We start from the raw sequence: 18,611 nt of genomic DNA on the forward strand, positions 1-18,611 counted from the left end.
CAAGAAGGCACAACATAAGGAATGTTTGGTTCATGTTATTGCAACTGAAAAATCAGAGTATGGAATGAATTATAATTCAGCATAATCCATAATTTTACAGTTTTCATTTTGAATTATTTATCTTATTTGATTTGATTAAAGATAAAAAGGGTTGACAATATATTGAATAGCTCTTCATGTCTTAATGACAAATGAAAGATGTCCTTATTATAGCTTTCCAATTTAAAAATTTTTGTTTGCGCTGTTTCTATATAATTCCTTTTTCTTTTTAAAGCACACTTCAGATATGCATTGTGTACACATGATTCCATAACCCATCAGGCTTCAGTGTTGCCTCAGTACCTCTGATTCAGTAAATCAGATCATAGGCAGCATGCTGTCATATAATAAGGTGTCTGATCCTTATTACCAGTTTGTTGATGCACAGACTCCTTCAAATTGACCATTGCAACACATGGTTTCCCCTGAAACTAGCTGTGATAATTAGCGTGGCTCTAATGAGACAGAATGTCACTGATCTTGTGCTGAACTGTCGAGTATCGACGCTACGGATGGGAACTGTCAAAGCTTGCCATCTGTGACAGAGCTTGGCATATTCCATTTGCAAGGTAGAGCATGCTCAATAGACTGTTTTTAAACAAATGGTCCATTTCTTGATTAGAGCTCTGTGTTCTGCTACCGTGGAAGACTTTATATTAGACTGAAACTTTTTTTCTTTTTCTGTCTTCCCCCCCACCCACCCCCCATTTTTTTTTTTTTTCTGGGGTAAGCTCATTAGGAAATGAAAATGTTACTAATTCTCAATCCGGCGCCTGCAATCCTTTTAACCGTGGCCTATCAGCTTTTTGAGGAGAGCTGGGGGGAGCCGATCGTGTATTTATTCTCCTTCTTCCCCCAGTTGTCTTAAGGCAGTTGTTCCAAGGCTAGTGCTTCCTCTGGGCTTTTACCTGATTTTAGGCAGTGAGGGATGCAGAAGGGTAGTTTGGAAGGATAGAAAAACACAAATCAAAAAAAAAATGTATTGGATCCCATGAAGCGGGGCCGCATGCGGGCAGGATGAAAGCATGGAGGAGGTTGAGAGAGCGGGGCAGCCAGGCTCCTGCGAGCAGCCCTGCAAAGTGCCCTGCGAGGAGTCCAGCGCTGCTTATCATTCCAAAATATGCTTTGTTGCTTTTTATTTCCTCCTTCCCTGGCAGACCACACAGGGCTTGTTCTGAAGAACATTTTCACTAATCTGATCAGGCAGCCAAATACGCCGGGAAAACTGCTTTAATGATCCCACTAATTACCTCAAGTCAATATGAACTGTATTATTAGACTGAGGGAAAATATTCCATTAGGTCTCCCCCTTGGGAGTTTCTCCGCTTTGTGATGTCACCGGAGCCTTCGCCCTCTCGCTTGTAATTAATTTTATTTACACACGCAGGCACGCACAAGGTCACACCTGCACAACCGGAGCTGGCCGGGGAGCGAGTGGCACTCAGGCTTAATCAGATCTGTCATAATTACCATTCTGCATGTTTCTGACACACGCTGTGAAATATTTCAATTTAACTGCCGCTACCAGCACAACCAGATGTAGTGTGAGTGTGGCTGCATTGGAAATATTATTCCTCAGGATAAACTCTCTCCTCCTCCTTTTTCCTCCCACCCCCTCTCCCTTTTACAGCTAATGTGGCACAGAAGCTGATGTATCCTGTAAATCTTGAATGCAGCGCTAGATTGATAACAGCAGATTAGACAGTTTAACCACAAACAGCTTGTTCATTTTTCACAAATGAAAACCACATGTGGTGTAACTAAAATTTCAGGCTCTTTTTTTTTTTTTCTTTCTTTCTTTTTTTTTTTTTTTTTTCCCCTTTGGTTGTTGTTTCCTTTTGTGTGTGTGTTGAGGTCTGCCTTGCTCTGCAAAGCAGTGAAATAAAAGGGTAAACATATAGGGGTAAAGAAACGCTGCTTTCTTTGGAGATTATTTCTCCACGACCTTTATTAAAAACCTTCCTTGCTTTGGCAAAGAAATCGGATATCACACATGGGGTTTGCCTCTCACTCTGAGACTTTCTAATCTCTGTTTTTTATGCCCACTTATTAAAGAAGTCATCCTACTGTGCTATTTTTCAAAATAACATGCCAGCCAACACCTCGCTACCCAGAAATGAAGCCTTCGCTGCCACCTGAATTTAGTGAAAATAAAATCCTCTGCCCAAGTTTTTCCCCACGAATTTAGGCTCTGCACTAACTCTTCTTTTTATCTCCTCCTCTGGGGAAAAGATGCTGCTTTTTAAGGAATTGTCGGAGTAGCGAGAATTCTGGCAAAGAGAGAATTGATTTGTTTTATTGAAAACATTGTGGTATTTCTGGTGGAAACAGATTATGATTAGTTTTTATGTATCAAGAGATTGCCTATAAATCAATAACTTATTTTTTACAAATCAATTTTTTCAACATCCCCCCCAACTTAAACAGCCTTCAATACTTAGTAAGGATTTTAAGACCCAATTCCTCTTTAGTAGATCTCCAGTGGCTAGTTTTTCTATGCAAATAAAAACAATTAGGCAGGTTTGATAGAAAGTTCTACCAATTCTTACAGCAAGTAAAAAACAGAATTGTGTGGAGTGCAACTGACTGCAGGTATTGTCAGAGAAGATGAGTGTTACAGCACAGCTGAGAGAAATTCATCAAGCAATCTGTAATACAACTTCCAGGGGAGGTCTGAAGTAAGTGGCTACAGAGATCATTTTATCTATTGCCAGTTACTTGTGATGTGGTGGCAAAATTGAAAGTACATGAGACATGCTTAAAGCTGGTTGAAAAAAGGCATGGCACAATTTACAGGTGACAGTTCGGCTACCCAGTGACCCCACAGCCTGGTCACAGAGCAGGCAAACTCTGTAGGGGAAGCAGGAGCCCCAGAGGTGTCCTGGCTGCAGATGTTTGCAGTGTAAGTCAGAGGCAAGGCAACGAGAAGGGCAGGAAGGATTTGGAGGACATGAGATGATGCTGAACGTGAACGGTCAGGTTTCTTTCAAGGGTCCAGAAATCCAGCTTTCATTTCTTTTTATCTTTTATTTCTAATTTCCCTTTCCTAGGTAGAGGTGCTTTGGTTCCTGCACTCCAGATGCATGAATCAGCTCCTCCTCAGGCAGCACCTGCTGTCTGCCTGACAAGAGGTGCTGTTTCTGGCAGGATGGATTTCCTTAATCTCTCTTCCTGCTTTCTACATCCTCACCTTCTGTTTTGTTTTCCTCTCCACCTTCACTCATCCCGCTAGCTCTCCTCTTAGCCCTTCTTCCCATTCTGTTTATCTCCTATCATTTTTTTGGGCTCTGCCTGCCATGTTCCACTACTGTCCCCTGTGTGGCCGGGCTGCATATAGGGCATCCCACATGCGTCCACATGGCTTCTTCATTCCTCAGATTGCCAGTGCAGTGGGTAGGCCACTGATCTGGGGGCTTCCGAAGGTTCAGTATGTTGGGTTTTTAACATGAGGAAACTAATGCATTTAAAAATAAGATAAACAGGAGCTAAACAGGAAATGGCGGGGGAAATTTCGTCCTGAGAAACAGAGCACTACAAAACATGCCACTGCAGAGATAAAGACATCTTCTGCAAACAGCAGCAGTCTGAGAAGCGATTTGCTACAGAAGGACTGGTTAAAATTCGGGTGAAGAGCTGCTGGGCTAAGGAAGGAGGAAAGAAGAGTAGATGTGTGTTTTCTCCCTAATCATTGCACCAGATGATTCAAAATGTTCAACACCCCAAAGAACGTGACAGGCTTGTGAGGTGAAAGGGCTTAAATTAGCTTCTTTTTATTTTTGTTTTTATTTTATTTTTGATTGAAGGCAGCTGGCTCACTTCACCTCTAAGCACCATTTATTCTTCTTACTTAATATAAGGAGTGTAACCGAAGGCTCAAACTTCTTTGGGGCAGGCAGGAGGGACAAACACCACTGTCTTTTTTCTTGCCCAGTGAAAAAAAGCCTGGGCTCTCCAGGAGCTTGTGGCTGCTCTTGTCCCCAGCGTGGGGACAGGCCCCTTCAAAGCACCCTGCTGTTAGTCCCAGCCACAGCCAACCAGGAGGGTCGAATCCCTCCCTCCAGCTTCCCTTTGCTCCAGCTTTCCTGTACTTTTAAGTTGATGCCCCAAGCAACCACATTACAGTTTGGGGGATTTTAGCTTTCCAAGGGCTTTGCTGCCTTTATTTTTCCACATTTGATATATTTGTTTCTGCCAGCTTCTTTCTCGTTCAGCTAGATTTCTGTCTTTCACAAGTGTAAATTTTAAAATGCATTGAGATAGTTAGCATCCTTAGTTTTCTGACCATATTTTTGGTTCACAAAATATGGAGAAAGGGGAAGGTTTAGTTTCAGTTTCTTTAGGAATCCCTTACTTTTGGGATGGTCAGAGCATTGCATGTTGTTCACCGCAGGTCTGGAACCCACAGGATCCAGCTGCATGGGAAATGTTAAAAGAGGTCTTCTCAGTGTATTTAAATGCTGGATTAAATTATAGAGGAAAAGATAAAAATGTGCAGAGATATCTGAGGAGCACTTTTGAGTCATGTTTTTTGGACGGACACATCTCGTCAGCTGTGCGATTCCTCAGTGCATGGTGGATCTTCCTGTGATCCAAAATAAATTCTAGAAAGAAAAAGGCATATGACAAGAAGCCACAGATTTAAATTGCTCCCTCTGGGAAATTATAATCTTAAAAAAATAAATCTAACGATGTGATGTGCACATGTTACAAGTAATTGTGGAAGTGACACTTTGGCCCTGTGGCCTTTTAACCAGAGGTCTTTCCCCCAAATCAAATGTTAAATCTCCGTAAGCAACATCATCGTAAACATTTGCAGTTCAGTTGTAAATTGATAGTACTAAAAAAGATTTTTAAGATTGCCAGACTTTCTGTTAAAGACTCTTCTCTAACTAAACTGTAGATACAGCTGCCGTACAAAAATTGATTGCACATTTAAGAATAAATAAATATAGGCTATTAAGGGTCGTGGTTGGATTTAGGGTTGGATTTACTTTCAAGGGAAGCATTGGTATTGCAGTGAAATCAGTACTTCTCCCCACTTAAATGAAAGATAAAGGGCCGTATATTACCAGTCACCCTCTGTGAAACCCACTGACCCATTTTATGTGCCTATACCATAAAAAGTAATGTACCAGACTAAGACTGACTTATTTAATAATTAGCAGTTCTTTCTTAAGTGTTTATTTTTTGTGGGTTTTTTTTAATATATCTACTTTATTTTTTTTCTTTAATGTGAAGTCCATTTTTGCCCGGCATATTTTATGGTTATGATGCCAATTGAATCCTGAGTGTGAAAAAGGAAGGATTTGGAGGAGAGGAAGGCAGAATAAAGCTTCACCCACTGTTTTTGCATGTATTACTTTTTCCCTTCTCTTTACATATGAATGTAGTTGCATTTTATGTAAGATTTTCAAAGGAATGCATATTATGTTTTTGATTAGGGCTTTTGCCTATCATTGCTAGGCAATTGAAGGCAATACTGTAGAAAAGATACATTTGAACAAGGGAGAGGAGAGGTGGAGGAGGCTGAGAGCAGAGAAACGGAGCTTGGGAGAAGCCCTTAATTTAGTTTTTTAATTCCTTCTGAACACAACTAAAAAGTAACGATATTTATGTTTTTAGCCAGTTTTAGAGTTAGCGGGTTAGGAGTGTTCTGTTTTTTTCTTCCCTTGAGCTGCTGGTACATCTCAAGTGTTCGTACCCGGGGACCACACATACCAGCTTTGATACAGCCTCAGCCCTTAAGCCGACAAGTTTTTCTGTAGTGCTGGCTCTCAGCCACACACTGGGGCTTAGCTTAGAGAGGGGTCTGATCCGACAGACTAGACTGCAGGAGCAGGGCAACCAGCTCTATAGGTCATTTTGTTTCTGTACTTGTTTGCTGCCTGTCACTGAATTTTACAGGTTGCTTTAGCAAGTTTCGTTTCTTAATGTTTTTCTGTTTTCTTTTTTCATTTTGTTTGGTTGTTTACAGTAGAAGGACGTTTAATTTGTAAGTGCTGCAGCTGAAGAGGAGAAAAGGCAGAGGGAAGAAGAGACATTAAGAATCCTTTTCCCCTAAAATGTCACCCAAAAAAATTGCAATGAAATGCTGTCAGCACCACTGCTGGCAGTTGGGTCTTTTTTTTTTTCCCAACCCAGAGAAGAGGTGGAGGTAACATGCAGACAGATGGTGCAGCTGAATAATAGGTTGGATAAGAAATTTAAGGAAATAGCATAATCTGTTTCTTCAAAGGAAGTTTTTCCTGCTAGTGAAGTTTACCTTTCTTCTGAAAAGCCCTATGAGGTTGTGGGGTTTTCAGTTTTGTTTGTTTTACTAAATCTCATCTATTACGATGGCAGATACAGATTTACTTAAAATTCACATCTGGCTTCCCCTTTCAGTGTTCTAGTAATGAAAGCCAATAGAAGAGATAAACCAGAAATAGCTGGAGATAAAGGACAGCTTCAGGTTTCAAACTTTCTCTGATTTAGCAGAGATTTGCTCAAAGGCAAAGCTTGAAACTTAGAACTGATTAGTGTGAACAAAATAATAAAGCAAACGTATTTCTGGGGACATTTATTTTCACTTTAGGCCACATTTCAAGAAGAGGCATTCTTATTCTAGCAGCTCTGCTCATCTGGATCAGGATGAACAGCAGCTTTTGCTTCTTGAATTACAAACACAGAGTTTTGTGAGCAAAACAGGGAAATCCCAAACTATTTAATACTCATGGCAGCTTTCAAAATGTCTTGAAAGCGTGTCTCGCAGAAATCAGTTCTTAAAAGTACTTGAAAAGATAAGCTAAAATGAAAAGCTTTTCAGTAACAACTGTGTTGTTTGCTATCAAAACCTACTAAGCATGATAGATTGTTATTTTCCCTTAAAATCTTATGAAGTTATCCAGAGACCTTTCTTTTAACAGACTTCATCTCATCTGGGAAACATAGAGGTCTACTCAGCTTTGCATAGGGGATGACCAGGACAACTTCAGTATTTCAGTCAAAAAAAAAATCCGTAGTCAGAATAAATTCTCCCACGGTCAGGAAATTCCAGAAGAATATTTCAGGCTGAAAAGGACCACTCTGATCATCTGGACTTGTACCTATGTCCGAAGCCGCAGGCATTTCACTGAGAAAGAAGTCAAATTTCAGTAATATCAGCCTGAAAATGAGTTTTGAATTAAATGCTCCACTCATAGACTACACTGCGAGTTGCCTGCTGTAGTTTTCTAGATAAGAGTAATGTAGAGCAGACCACGTTTTCATTATAAACTAAAACAGAGTCCATTGCTGCTTCTTTCTTCTATTTCCGCATACTGAAACAACGTGTGCTTGTTTTGCTTCACAGTGCCACAGGCAGGAGCTTCTGTATTCCAAACTCTGAATTTTTGATCCTGTTGAACACTGTGAGAAACCTCGGTTGAAAGGTTTAATGCGTTTTCCAATCAATGCGTAGGGGAAATTTGGCCTTATCAATTTAAATGCTGGAGATCCTTCATTGCATTATGGAAGAATCTTCTCTAAGCAGAGATTATTCTTAAGAACTTCATAACATTTAAAGGTTAATATGTTAGGTAAAGAACAATATCTTAAGACAAACATTTTTATTACAGGACATGAAGGGATAGTTCTGATTAAATTACATGATTATTTGAATGGGAAGGAAGACAAAGTGCATCATTTCTTGCCCTCAACTTTAATGCCTTTAATCAAATAATGACCTTCTGGAAATAGTTAATTTTAAGCATTTGGAAAGATCAATACCACTTTGCCACCAAAAAATGGCCCAGATGATGAAATTTGATGTATTTAAAGTACCATTTCACCCTTTTAACCTAGTAAATAATTTAAAATGCTTTCAGTACTTCTATGCTACCATTATGTATCTTGTTCGAAGTATTATGACTTTTCCAAAAGCAACCTTTCTCTACAATGAGCAGCTTACAAGTTAATACTGAAGCCTAAGATCGTATGCATGTATATTGTAGTGGTGATGTTGGCCTTTTTTCCTTCTCTTTTGTGCGTGGATTCTGTTCTGAAAAGAAATGGAAATATCTATGATGAACACAGCCGTTTGGAACAAAACTGCGATTTGTAAAGCAAGTTGGACAGCTTTTGAAGGGAAAAAGTCAATATTTAAAGTTTAGTTCATGAGTTCTTTTCCTTTGTTTTGTCTGTAAGCTTTTGTGTTAAAGGTGAAGGATTTGGGTTGCTCAGACAATTAAGAGCCCATTTTGCCAAGTGTAATTTCATATCTGTGTTCTATAAACTGGAGTGCCTTCAGCATTGTAAATAAAAAAATTGCCCTCTATTTAGCATGTTTGTGGGCAGATTAAAAACAGTCTTCATTAGCATAAGTAACACTTACAGATTCTTTTAAAAGTAGAAAATTATTTGCTGAATGATAAATTGCTAGCTTTATAGTTAGTTGCTGAAAATGTGCTCATTCAAAATGCCTACTTTAGTTTAGTCTACAATACTCAATTTTTTGAGTTCGAAGTACTGTTTAATGGATTATGTACTGAGTCTTTGTTCACAGTAGATGCTGAAACGCAATTCACACTTTCTGCTAAAATGTTTGTATCAAACACCTCCCTATTTAGACTGATTTCTTCTAACGCCATATATTTTTATTATCCTATATGCCCCAGAGACTGATGCAAAATAATGTCAGATATGCTGTACCAAAGAAAAGCTGTTCACATTTTAGTATTGATAGTGAAAAATGTTTTGCCTCCTTGAATTCAAATCACAGCTCTTTTTTAAAACATTTGATTCTTTGTTAGTTTTTCTGTAAGAAATATTAAACATTTAGCAAATGATCGTCGCAATAGCAAATTCACCAAACAATAGAGTTCAGCTGCTCCACCGTAGAGTCCTTTCCTTCCAGACGTGTTTATTGCTGTCTTGGAAAGCTTTGCCCAGAGAGCACTTTTCATGCTGGTAATGCTACCCTCTTTGATCTAGTTAGAATTGGTATTTACACCTTAAGTGCAGATTTCAATTATCTCTATTTTTTTTCTTTTTCCTTCTCGTTTAATCAGAAAGATACTGGAATGCAAGAATAGTTTTTTTAGACACTACGTGACAGAGCAGAACATTTTATTTAAACAAAGCTAGGCTCAGTCTGAATAAAATAACATTTGGATACATAGATAAAATGCATGTATGCTTTCTTTAAAATAAGTGTGCTCATGGGTCTTGCAGACTCTAATGCTTGGCAGTTATCCTCTTTGCGCTTTTCCTGCATTAGTTTGGCAGTTCAGCTTTCACACGTTTTTTTTTCCTTTAATGTCTTCTGTTTCTTTACTAAATCCCTATCAGAAAACCAGACAGAAGACTCTTATTTATTTTAAATATCTTAGGTTTAGCATCTTTTTTTTTTTTTCACCATTTTCTTGCTTACTGTAGCAAGACCTTTGCAGATGGTACTTGGTTACTTGAAAGTGCATAACAGTATTTTCTTTGTAGCAGATGGATTTAAGACTTTTAGTTCCCAATAAATGTAGGTTTACAATACATAACTTTACAGGATTTGTGTTGTATATAACAGGTTTGAACATATTATCTCAGAATTCATCTGCATGGCATTTTCAGTTTATCCAGGGCCCATGCCAGTATTTTAAGTAATAGGGAGAGCACAGTGATTGATAGCAGCTAAAGGCGTGATTTTGAATAGAAACAAAGGTTTTAGAACAGAAGGTGTCAAATTAAACTTTGTCAGTTTGAAAAGTAGTAACATCCTGAAAGTTCTGCAAACATATTTACATGTGGCTAATGTTTATATTTTGCTTTGTACTCTCTTTATATTCAGTGTAATGTTGCCTGGCAAATTTACTGTGTTTTAGAATCAAGGTTTTTCCCAATGTCATTGCAGAGTTTTGGGGGTTTGCCTTGCTGCATAGATATATCTGCTTAATTATTTTAAAGCATTTTTAATGATGTGCTGCGTGTGCTATAGAAGCTGGTTGTCATCTAATTTGAGTTATAAATATTTCCTTATTATTTTAGTGTTCTTTCCACTTCTTTAAGGTTATAAAAATGTGGAAAAAAAAAACAAAAAACAACAGAAACAGTTGTCCGAGCCCTCCTTTGGAATAAATTTTCTTAACTAGACAGAAATTGCTCTAAACTTACAGGAGTAGAAGAGGAGAAAAATCAGCCTTGTTATAGGTTCATTTGTAAATTAAACTACGTTTGCTACAGTGCTTCACTCTTCTTTAGATCAAATAGAAGCAAAACATACAAATTTTGCAGAACTTAAAATTCAGCACTGGAAGAGTCTGTATCATTAGTTTTCCTCCAAGTTACAAAAACATTTCATACATTTTCTTTTAGCTGACTTTCATGAATGAGCTTTTTTTTGATAGAGAAGTCTGAACTCAAATTAAATGAAATGCAGGAAAACATTCTGGTGTAAAGTTTTTTCCCTTTTAACAAAATAAACCCCTAAAGTTTCTGTTACTGCACACTATTCACTGTCTCTTCTGAGATTATTTGTGAGGTCAATTTCTGCTATGTTTTCAGAAATAAATGAAGGCCAAAAAATTACTTATTTCCTTGTTTTTAAAAGATTTCACTTGGTCATTTCCCTGTTGCCCATCATATATTTCATCAGAATATTTGTTTACTTCTTTAGGAATATGAAGAACAGAGTGGAAAAGAGAAATTTTATTAGAGCAGCAGTCTATTCTACACACTGTCAGAAGCAACTGATTTCAGAATCTCAAAATCATTGTTTTTATGAAAGGCTGGCAAAGACATACTTCATCTTACAACTCATCAAATTGTTTTTAGATCAAGATTAGATGCATTACTTCTGTACAAAGGCTAGTAGAAAAGCACTGGAAATGTAATGTTAGTCATTGGTGACTAGTATTACTAAGGACTGATTTGGTGAGTGTTGAAACGCAGAAAACACGATATGAGGAGAAGGAATATTTTAGTTAACAAAAGTGTTATGAAATACGTTTAGTTGGCACAAACCGTGATTGTTTAGGAATTATTTTATTACTGATCATTTAAAAAGAGTTCTCATTGTCCTTTTCAAAACAGTGTCTGAGATTCTCGTGGTCTTCAAACAAAACAAATGCAGTTTCTAAATGTATGGTGCAAATTCCTCTTAGGTCTGTGAATATACCTTAAAGAGTTGTCATTGGAGGGGACAGGATTTTCACCTAATTGCTGTGGCAGCTCTGCTTTTTGTTTCACCACAATTAGAAAGAGGACAAACAGATTTAATGTGAAGCATTGCAGATCCCGAACAGCCGAAGGACAATTTTTTTCTGCTTCAGGCAGACCTTTCTCTTTTTCATTAAAAATTTTATAGCCACATTTCAATTAAAAGATTTCAGTTTTGTTATCTTCATCTTCTCCCCTCCCTTCTCAGAAAACCACCTACACTTTCTGATTGCACCGTTTAACTTGCTGTAGAAAGCTAGTAGTCCTACACTTATTTCCTTGAAAGCAAGGCAAGCAGAGAACCACGAGCAACATGTGGGTTTTGTTTAGGGACATGGAGTGCCCACTAACATATCCTAAGGATCCTTATGATGGGGAGGGAGACTTCACAGGCCATTGCTCCTCTTTTAGAAGCGTGCTGTACAGTTCCACCTGGGACAGTCTGTGTACATTTTATACAATGGCATCTGGCCACATTTCCCAATCAACTTTTGTTACCCACCATGGCCAAAAACTGGAGTCTACCCCATCTCTGGTTTGAGCCCTACTCAGATTTTTACCTTCTCACATTGCCAATATTTGTGCTTTGTGCTATTTCTGTTTCTTGAGGACATATTCTCCTGTGTCATTTGTTCACTTTTCCACTTAAATGCAAGAGCATATACTTGAAGTCTTTATACACATCTCACTAAATATGTTCTCATACAGTATGAATGCATTAAGATTATTTGTTTACTTTCATCTCTTCCTATCATGGCAATATTTTTACACTGCATTTATTAACTGCTAGGTAAAGATATGAATGTCTTCAGGAAAATGACATATCTATATTGTATCTATGTATCTATTGTATCTAGTAGTAAACTAGCCTGGATAAACCATTTTTCAACTACCAGTACATGTAAGATGGATCTAAAAGCTTCTGTACATTTATATTATTTGTTGATTCAATAAAATGTCACATTATCTTTCCCACAGCATTAAGAAATAAAATTGCACAGGCCTAGTTTTGAAAACAGATCCTGGAAGCTAAAAGGAAGAAATATGCAGGTTGAATGCATGTAATAGTTCATTTCTAAATTTTAATATACGAAAATTTGCTGATGATGCACACTGTGCTTCATAGTTTGTTTCCCAAAAAGATAGCTGGTTTAGGATCTTGCTGTTTGGTGACCTGGGAAGGATATGGAGGGTGAGTCAAAAGCATGAGATTACCTCGTATCCTGTACATTACCCTCGTATCTCGTATATGTGAGACTGTTTTTTTCTGGGTCTGTGAGAAAAGTACTGAAACAGATCATTATTTTCAAATAAATTCACCTGCAGAGGCACATCTACTCATGGTAGATAGGAACACAATATTACTTTCCTGCATCTCGTCAAAGAATTCCTCTCTTTCAAAAGGACGTTAGGGAATTCTGCTATCATTATGATTTACATCAGGCAGCTCTGTGGCCAAAGCAGGTACCAGAAGTACTTTCTTGTCTAGAGGAGGAGCACCAATATTTAAAAACAACTCAGCAGCCAATTAACTGCCTACTGAAACAGTGTTGGTGCTCTCCAATGGATAAACAGAAGAAAATAGACAGGCACGAGACAGAATATATGGCATAATTGTGTAGGGGAGGAGAGGATGGGGGGTTCTGCCTTGATCCATGGGTTTGTTGAAAAAACAACAGCATTGTGGTGTGGGACCAAGTAAAATGTGTTTTCCAAAATGCCCGCGCTTGCAGGGGTCTGTGCAATAGCATGGCAGTCTCGGTGTGTTGATGTTTACTTCACATGCAGCATTTACAGGGAAAGCTGTGACTTCTTGGAGGAGCAGGTGAGAGAATGCAGTGCTGCTCAAGTCTGCTTTTTACCTTTACTTGCCCCTTGCAAGACAAGAAAAAACTAATGTTTTGCTGGTGTTATCTTCAAGGGATGGCTCTGTGAGCTGTTACGTTGGAAAGAAGATCCCTCACCAGAGAACAGGACCCTCTGGGAGAATCTCTCCATGATCCGAAGGTTCCTCAGTCTTCCTCAGCCTGAACGCGATGCCATTTATGAACAAGAAAGCAATGCAGTTCATCACCATGGTGACAGGCCTTCCCACATTATCCATGTGCCAGCAGAACAGATTCAGGTTAGTTTACCTTGGCCAATCCAGCAGAGCACTAAGTAAATAATGCTTTAAACATAGCAAAGGAAATTAGTGTTTCTTTCCTCCTGGCCAGGCTAACCACCGGTCTCCTGGTAAGAGATAACAGCGTACTGCCGTCTGCCACTTGAATTAAAAGATGAGTTGGTGATCACACCGATTTTTCTTTTGGTTTGAGTTTTTTCAAGCTTGTGTGACAGGGCAGCTTGGGCATAGCCATATGTGGGCAGGACAAGCCTCCCGTGTTAGCTGCCTGTGCTAGATGGGCCTCATGACCACAAGAGAGGGGTGCTCGGAGCTGGGCCTGTGGTGCCACTGCAGTGGGAGGAGGTTACTGAGTTGCTGATGAAAGCTTAAGCTCGGCATACAGCAGCCGATCACCCCAGGCTGGAGTGAGGGAAGGGGACCCGGCTCCTCAGCCCATTTTAACCCCAGCTGAGTCTGGGATGAGTCAATGTTTGTTTGTTTTTCCTTCAGAGCCCCTCTCCCACCACCCTTGGGAAAGGAGAGCATAGAGGCGCTTTCTTACCAGGCCTGCTGACCGCTGGACCTTGGCTGGGTGCTGCTCCGCAGGTGAGCTGGCACGAGGGCAGTGTTCCAGGGAGAGAACCGAGGTCTCGGAGAGGCAAGGCCCTCGGCTCACCCAGGCACCGCGGGACTAGGAGCGCAGACAGCTGTCCGCTAAATATTGTAGGTCAGAGCTGGAACAGTTTGCCCAGAGAAGTTGGGGATGCCCTGTCCCTGGAGGCATTCAAGGCCAGGTTGGATGGGTTCTTAGGCAGCCTGATCTAGTAGGTGGCAACCCTGTCCACAGCAGGGGGCTTTGAACTGGATGGCCTTTAAGGTCCCTTCCAAACTCAAGCCATGCTGTAATTCTATGATCTGCAGCTCTCTGAGCTGGAGGCTCTTTAATCCCTTCTAATGAAGACCTGAGGTCAGCTTTTTAGCTGCTCCCTCTTGCAGGGCAGATATTGCCATTTGTCAGAGTTCTCAACCTCAGCTGAGACCTCGGTGTACCATTTGTATCACCTGTGCAGAAAAATATTTACCGAACTTGGGAGGATAGAATTATCTCACAGCCAGAAACAACACGAGTGTATATTAAAGATAAAGCAAACTGAGTAAGACAATCCCTTAGGATATCAAGTACTAAAATAATCGTGAAAGCCTGGAAACTTGCTGTTTGATTTAGCAAAAAGGGAGAAAGATCTATATTAAGTAATAAAACAGCGCTTGTTTGAAAATGTACATTGTCTTTAATAAAATCACTTCTGAAAGGGATAAAAGGAGAAGCTTATGCACAGTATAAACACTGTATCACTGTGCCACTTACTTAGATTTTCCTGCCTTGTTGATAAAAGTTTTGTGTTTGATCTCACAAATATTATTCACATAACCAGTTGCACTGTAATCTCTTAATGTGACTTGTAAGTATAAGGACTGGGGGACTGGGCCCGAGCCCGTGTCCTTCTGCACTCTAATTGTTGGAGATGCATAAATACGTAGCTAAGACACAAATTTTCAACCTGTATATGCAAAGCCTCCAGTCTTGTAAGAATTTAATGTGCTGGGAGTAGTCTTGAATCTCTGGGGGTTTGAAGCCTTGAGCAGGACTGCACTCAGGCCATAAAACGTGAAAGAATGGGCACAGGGGTGAGGCAAGAGCCCAGGTTCCATCGGCATTTGTGTCAGACTTTACAGTAACAGGATCTCTTCCTGCTGAAATGGGTGTTGAGACCTACATGAAGTCTCCACAACCACGAGTGGCACTGTAAAATGAAATTTCCCATTCCGTATTTATGTACCCCTACAGTATCTTATGCTACTTGAGGTCTGCAAGTGAGCTGCAGCCAAAAGCTTTGGAACCAGTTCTGACACACACAAAATTGTTGAGGGAAGACTCGCAAAGGGAAATGAAAAGTGGTGATAGCAACTGCTTGTTTTGCTGCTGTTGTTTATTAATAATAACCGGTGGTTTGTACCATATGACAAGAAATTTGCTGACCCAAAATATCTACTAACCAGTGCTTCCTGTGCTGCAGAGCAAAAGAATTGTCAACAAAAACAGTAGCTGATAAATTTACTTTTGATTTTAAACATGATCTTATAATGTACTGTACTCCAGCAGTGGATGAGAAAAACATTTCTGTCTCTAGAGCTCAGTGCCTCACCTTTTAAGAATGTTTCTGAATCCATGCTTGCAAAACTTCATTTTAAGCTCTTGTTAATTATTTACATCATGATTTGCTTTATCTTATTCTTCTGATGTGCGTACTGGCTCATTTTTACTGCTTGAGTTTTTGGAATGCAGCATGTTCCCTTCTAATAATAATAGTGCAACTTATTTAAAGCTTTGCATCTTAGTGCTTTATAAATATTAACTAAATAATCCCCAGCACAAACACTGCAGTAGGTAAATATATTTGTTCCCTGTTTATATGCCGGGATCCTTGAATGCAGGCAAGACAGACCCCCTCCGTGGCCACAGGCAAGATGGGCCAGTGCCAGCCTGGGAAATAACGAGTTGCTGTCTCCTGATCTCTTTGTCCTTGTGAAGACTGGGTTTGGCAGAGTGGTGTTAGGCACTTCCAGCTCTCACAGCCTGTAGTAGTGCTTGCAAGTTTGAGGAGGCTTCAGCAGCTGCTGAGCTCAGTTTGGTGGTGGGATATTTCTACACTTAGCTATAAAGCCCTCCTCCTCCCTTGATCTCCCCTGTCCCTCACCGTAGCCATTGCTAGAGATTTGCAGCCCTTGCTTTTGGGCAGCAGCTGCTGCTTCTGGCAGAGCTCTTGTGTGTTTGCCCTCCTCTGGCACTTTTCTCACTTTGCCCTTGCTACAGTTCTGGCTAAGCTGGTCAAGTTTATGTCACCTACTTAGCATTTTGTCTTGTCTGCACTTGACTCGTGAAGCACGTTCATTAAACTGTGTCAGCTTAACTACACCAGTGACACGTCATCAGTGTTTCCAACCCGACAAAACCGGGGTGCCACCACTCTGCCCGCATCCTGACAGCCATTTATCCCAGTCTCTGCTTACACACATGCAGACACGTGCAAGATATGCAGAGGGTTACTAATCCTTCTTTGTTTCGAGTTCACCATACTACCAACAATAATGAGCCCTTTGTTTTGTTTGCCTTCAACTTATCAAGCAGTTGCTTATAGCTTTGCAGTTGTTCCCCTGGATTTTCTTGGTAACAAAGAAGGCGAGCAAGAATACTTGTACAAAAAAAAAATTCTGTGCTTTGTCTTGCAGCAGCAACAGCAGCAGCAGCAACAGCAACAACAGCAGCAGCAGCAACAGCAGCCGGGTCCCAGACTTCCCCCAAGGCAACCGACAGTAGCATCACCAGCTGAATCTGAGGATGAAAATCGTCAGAAACCCCGGCCACGAACAAAGATTTCTGTTGAAGCCCTCGGGATCCTACAGAGTTTCATACAAGATGTGGGCCTGTATCCTGATGAAGAAGCAATCCAGACTCTCTCCGCTCAGCTTGACCTGCCCAAGTACACCATCATCAAGTTCTTTCAGAACCAGCGGTATTATCTCAAGCACCACGGAAAGCTGAAGGACAATTCTGGGCTGGAGGTAGATGTTGCAGAATACAAGGAGGAAGAGTTGCTCAAGGATTTAGAAGACAGCATCCAAGACAAAAATGCAAACACGCTTTTCTCAGTTAAACTAGAAGAAGAGTTATCAGTAGAAGGGAACACAGAGATTAATTCTGAATTGAAAGACTGATCTAAAAGTATTATTTTCTTTCAACAGTGCCACTGGTATTTACTAATGAAATGAAAATTCCATCTTGCGTTCTGTCAAAAACCTTTATTATTCATTGTTTGGCCAATGAATCTTCCAAAACTTGCACAAAAGTTGAAAAAAGGAGATAATGCAGACTGCACTAGATGTTTTACTCTGTTTTACAAACTGCTTCGCAGCAACAGATGAAGCGTTGAGGATTGTTTGATATTAATTTGTGTTCACTGGATACACTGTGAGTGTACCCAATAAGCATGATACCAGTGATTTTGATTCTGGAGCCTTCAGACAAGCATTACAACTTTTGTGATTTACTGTTTTTTGTTTTCATTATGTTCTTGTTTTTAATTATTACTGTAGCACTCCACACCTGATCTTTGGAAACTCACATTTATTTAAAAAATAAAATAAAAAGAGTTTGTTACTCTTGTTCTATTGTATGTTACAAAAGAACTATAGACTGTGGAATGCAGTTTAAAGATAACATATGCCAACAAATGCCTTGTATTATATGGCACTGCCGTAATTCAGATTTGTTTTCTTTTGGAAATAAAGGTCACTGTATTATTATTTTTTTCCATTCTCATTGTTACATGGTTTTAAAGAAAATGAAAAAGAAAATGTGAAACACAATTTAGTCCTCATTATTTATTTGTAGATCCTGCAGCATCATGTTGTAATTAATTTTTTTGGAAGTTTCCGTTAAATGTAATATTGCTTCTCTTGTTATCATACTGATTTTTTTTTTCTATTTATAAATGTATTTTGATGGGCAGTAAAACAAAGTGTCTTAAAAGTTTTAAATAGAGAAAATGTGCTTTACACAGTTGCCTATAAAAAGTGCTCTATGTTATCCAAGCAATTCATACTATAAGCTTCACTCTTATTGTTGTATGCAATTTTTACTATCATGCAAATAAGCTTAGGTAAATAAAACTAATAGATCACCTTAGAAACTTATGCAATTAATGTGAAAATAATTGATGTTTGCAATGTGTCTTCCTTTGGTTTACAATCAATTTTAAAGCTACAGCTGTATAAATTTTCTGTATAAAGGTGTATTTCTTTTTTATGAGTTTATTGCTATGAAAACACCAGTTATTTTGTTACAGCTGGCTGTTTTTATAAGTGTATCACGATTTTCTTTATGCAGAAATGTTCTGACTAGGAGTGGTTATTGACTGTAACTACACAATTAAAATTGTTTGTATGGTATGATACGGCAGGGTTTGTCTGCGTATGTGTGTGTCTGTGAGGAATATAACTTGTTCTTGGTACACACTGTACCTCCTTGCCACCACTTTGAAGATGACATTTCAATTGTTCTCCTTTCAAATCATGAGCAGATTTTTTTAAATGACCTTCTTAATATTTGAATATAGATAACATACTTCAAAACGAAACACGGTTTGGTTATGAAAATCATAACCTGTCTTTTCTAGATTTAAAAACTTGCCTGCCCAACAGAGATAGCAGGATGTTATTGAGTCAAAAGGCTATCAGGCATAAA

At 39.2% G+C, this 18,611-nt stretch overlaps 1 protein-coding gene across 5 annotated transcripts in view; it reads left to right on the forward strand.

Annotated features, from left to right (window-relative positions):
* The window catches only part of SATB1 (SATB homeobox 1), a 90,799-nt gene extending 72,470 nt beyond the window's left edge, over positions 1-18,329 (forward strand). For 4 of the 5 annotated variants that reach the window (XM_065752952.1, XM_065752951.1, XM_065752949.1 and 1 more), the window contains 2 exons: positions 13,124-13,327; positions 16,598-18,329. In XM_065752952.1, coding sequence (XP_065609024.1) covers positions 13,124-13,327; positions 16,598-17,083 — 690 coding nt within the window. In that variant the 3' untranslated portion in view covers positions 17,084-18,329. Of the gene's footprint in view, positions 1-13,123; positions 13,328-13,819; positions 13,916-16,597 lie in introns of all 5 variants that reach the window. The other variant, XM_065752953.1, reaches the window with a different exon arrangement.
* Positions 18,330-18,611: the final 282 nt, after the last annotated feature.

This window comes from Cyrtonyx montezumae, unplaced genomic scaffold (genome assembly GCF_038088225.1).
Source record: "Cyrtonyx montezumae isolate F1298 unplaced genomic scaffold, pur_monq_1.0 scaffold_8, whole genome shotgun sequence".
Lineage (NCBI taxonomy): Eukaryota > Metazoa > Chordata > Aves > Galliformes > Odontophoridae > Cyrtonyx > Cyrtonyx montezumae.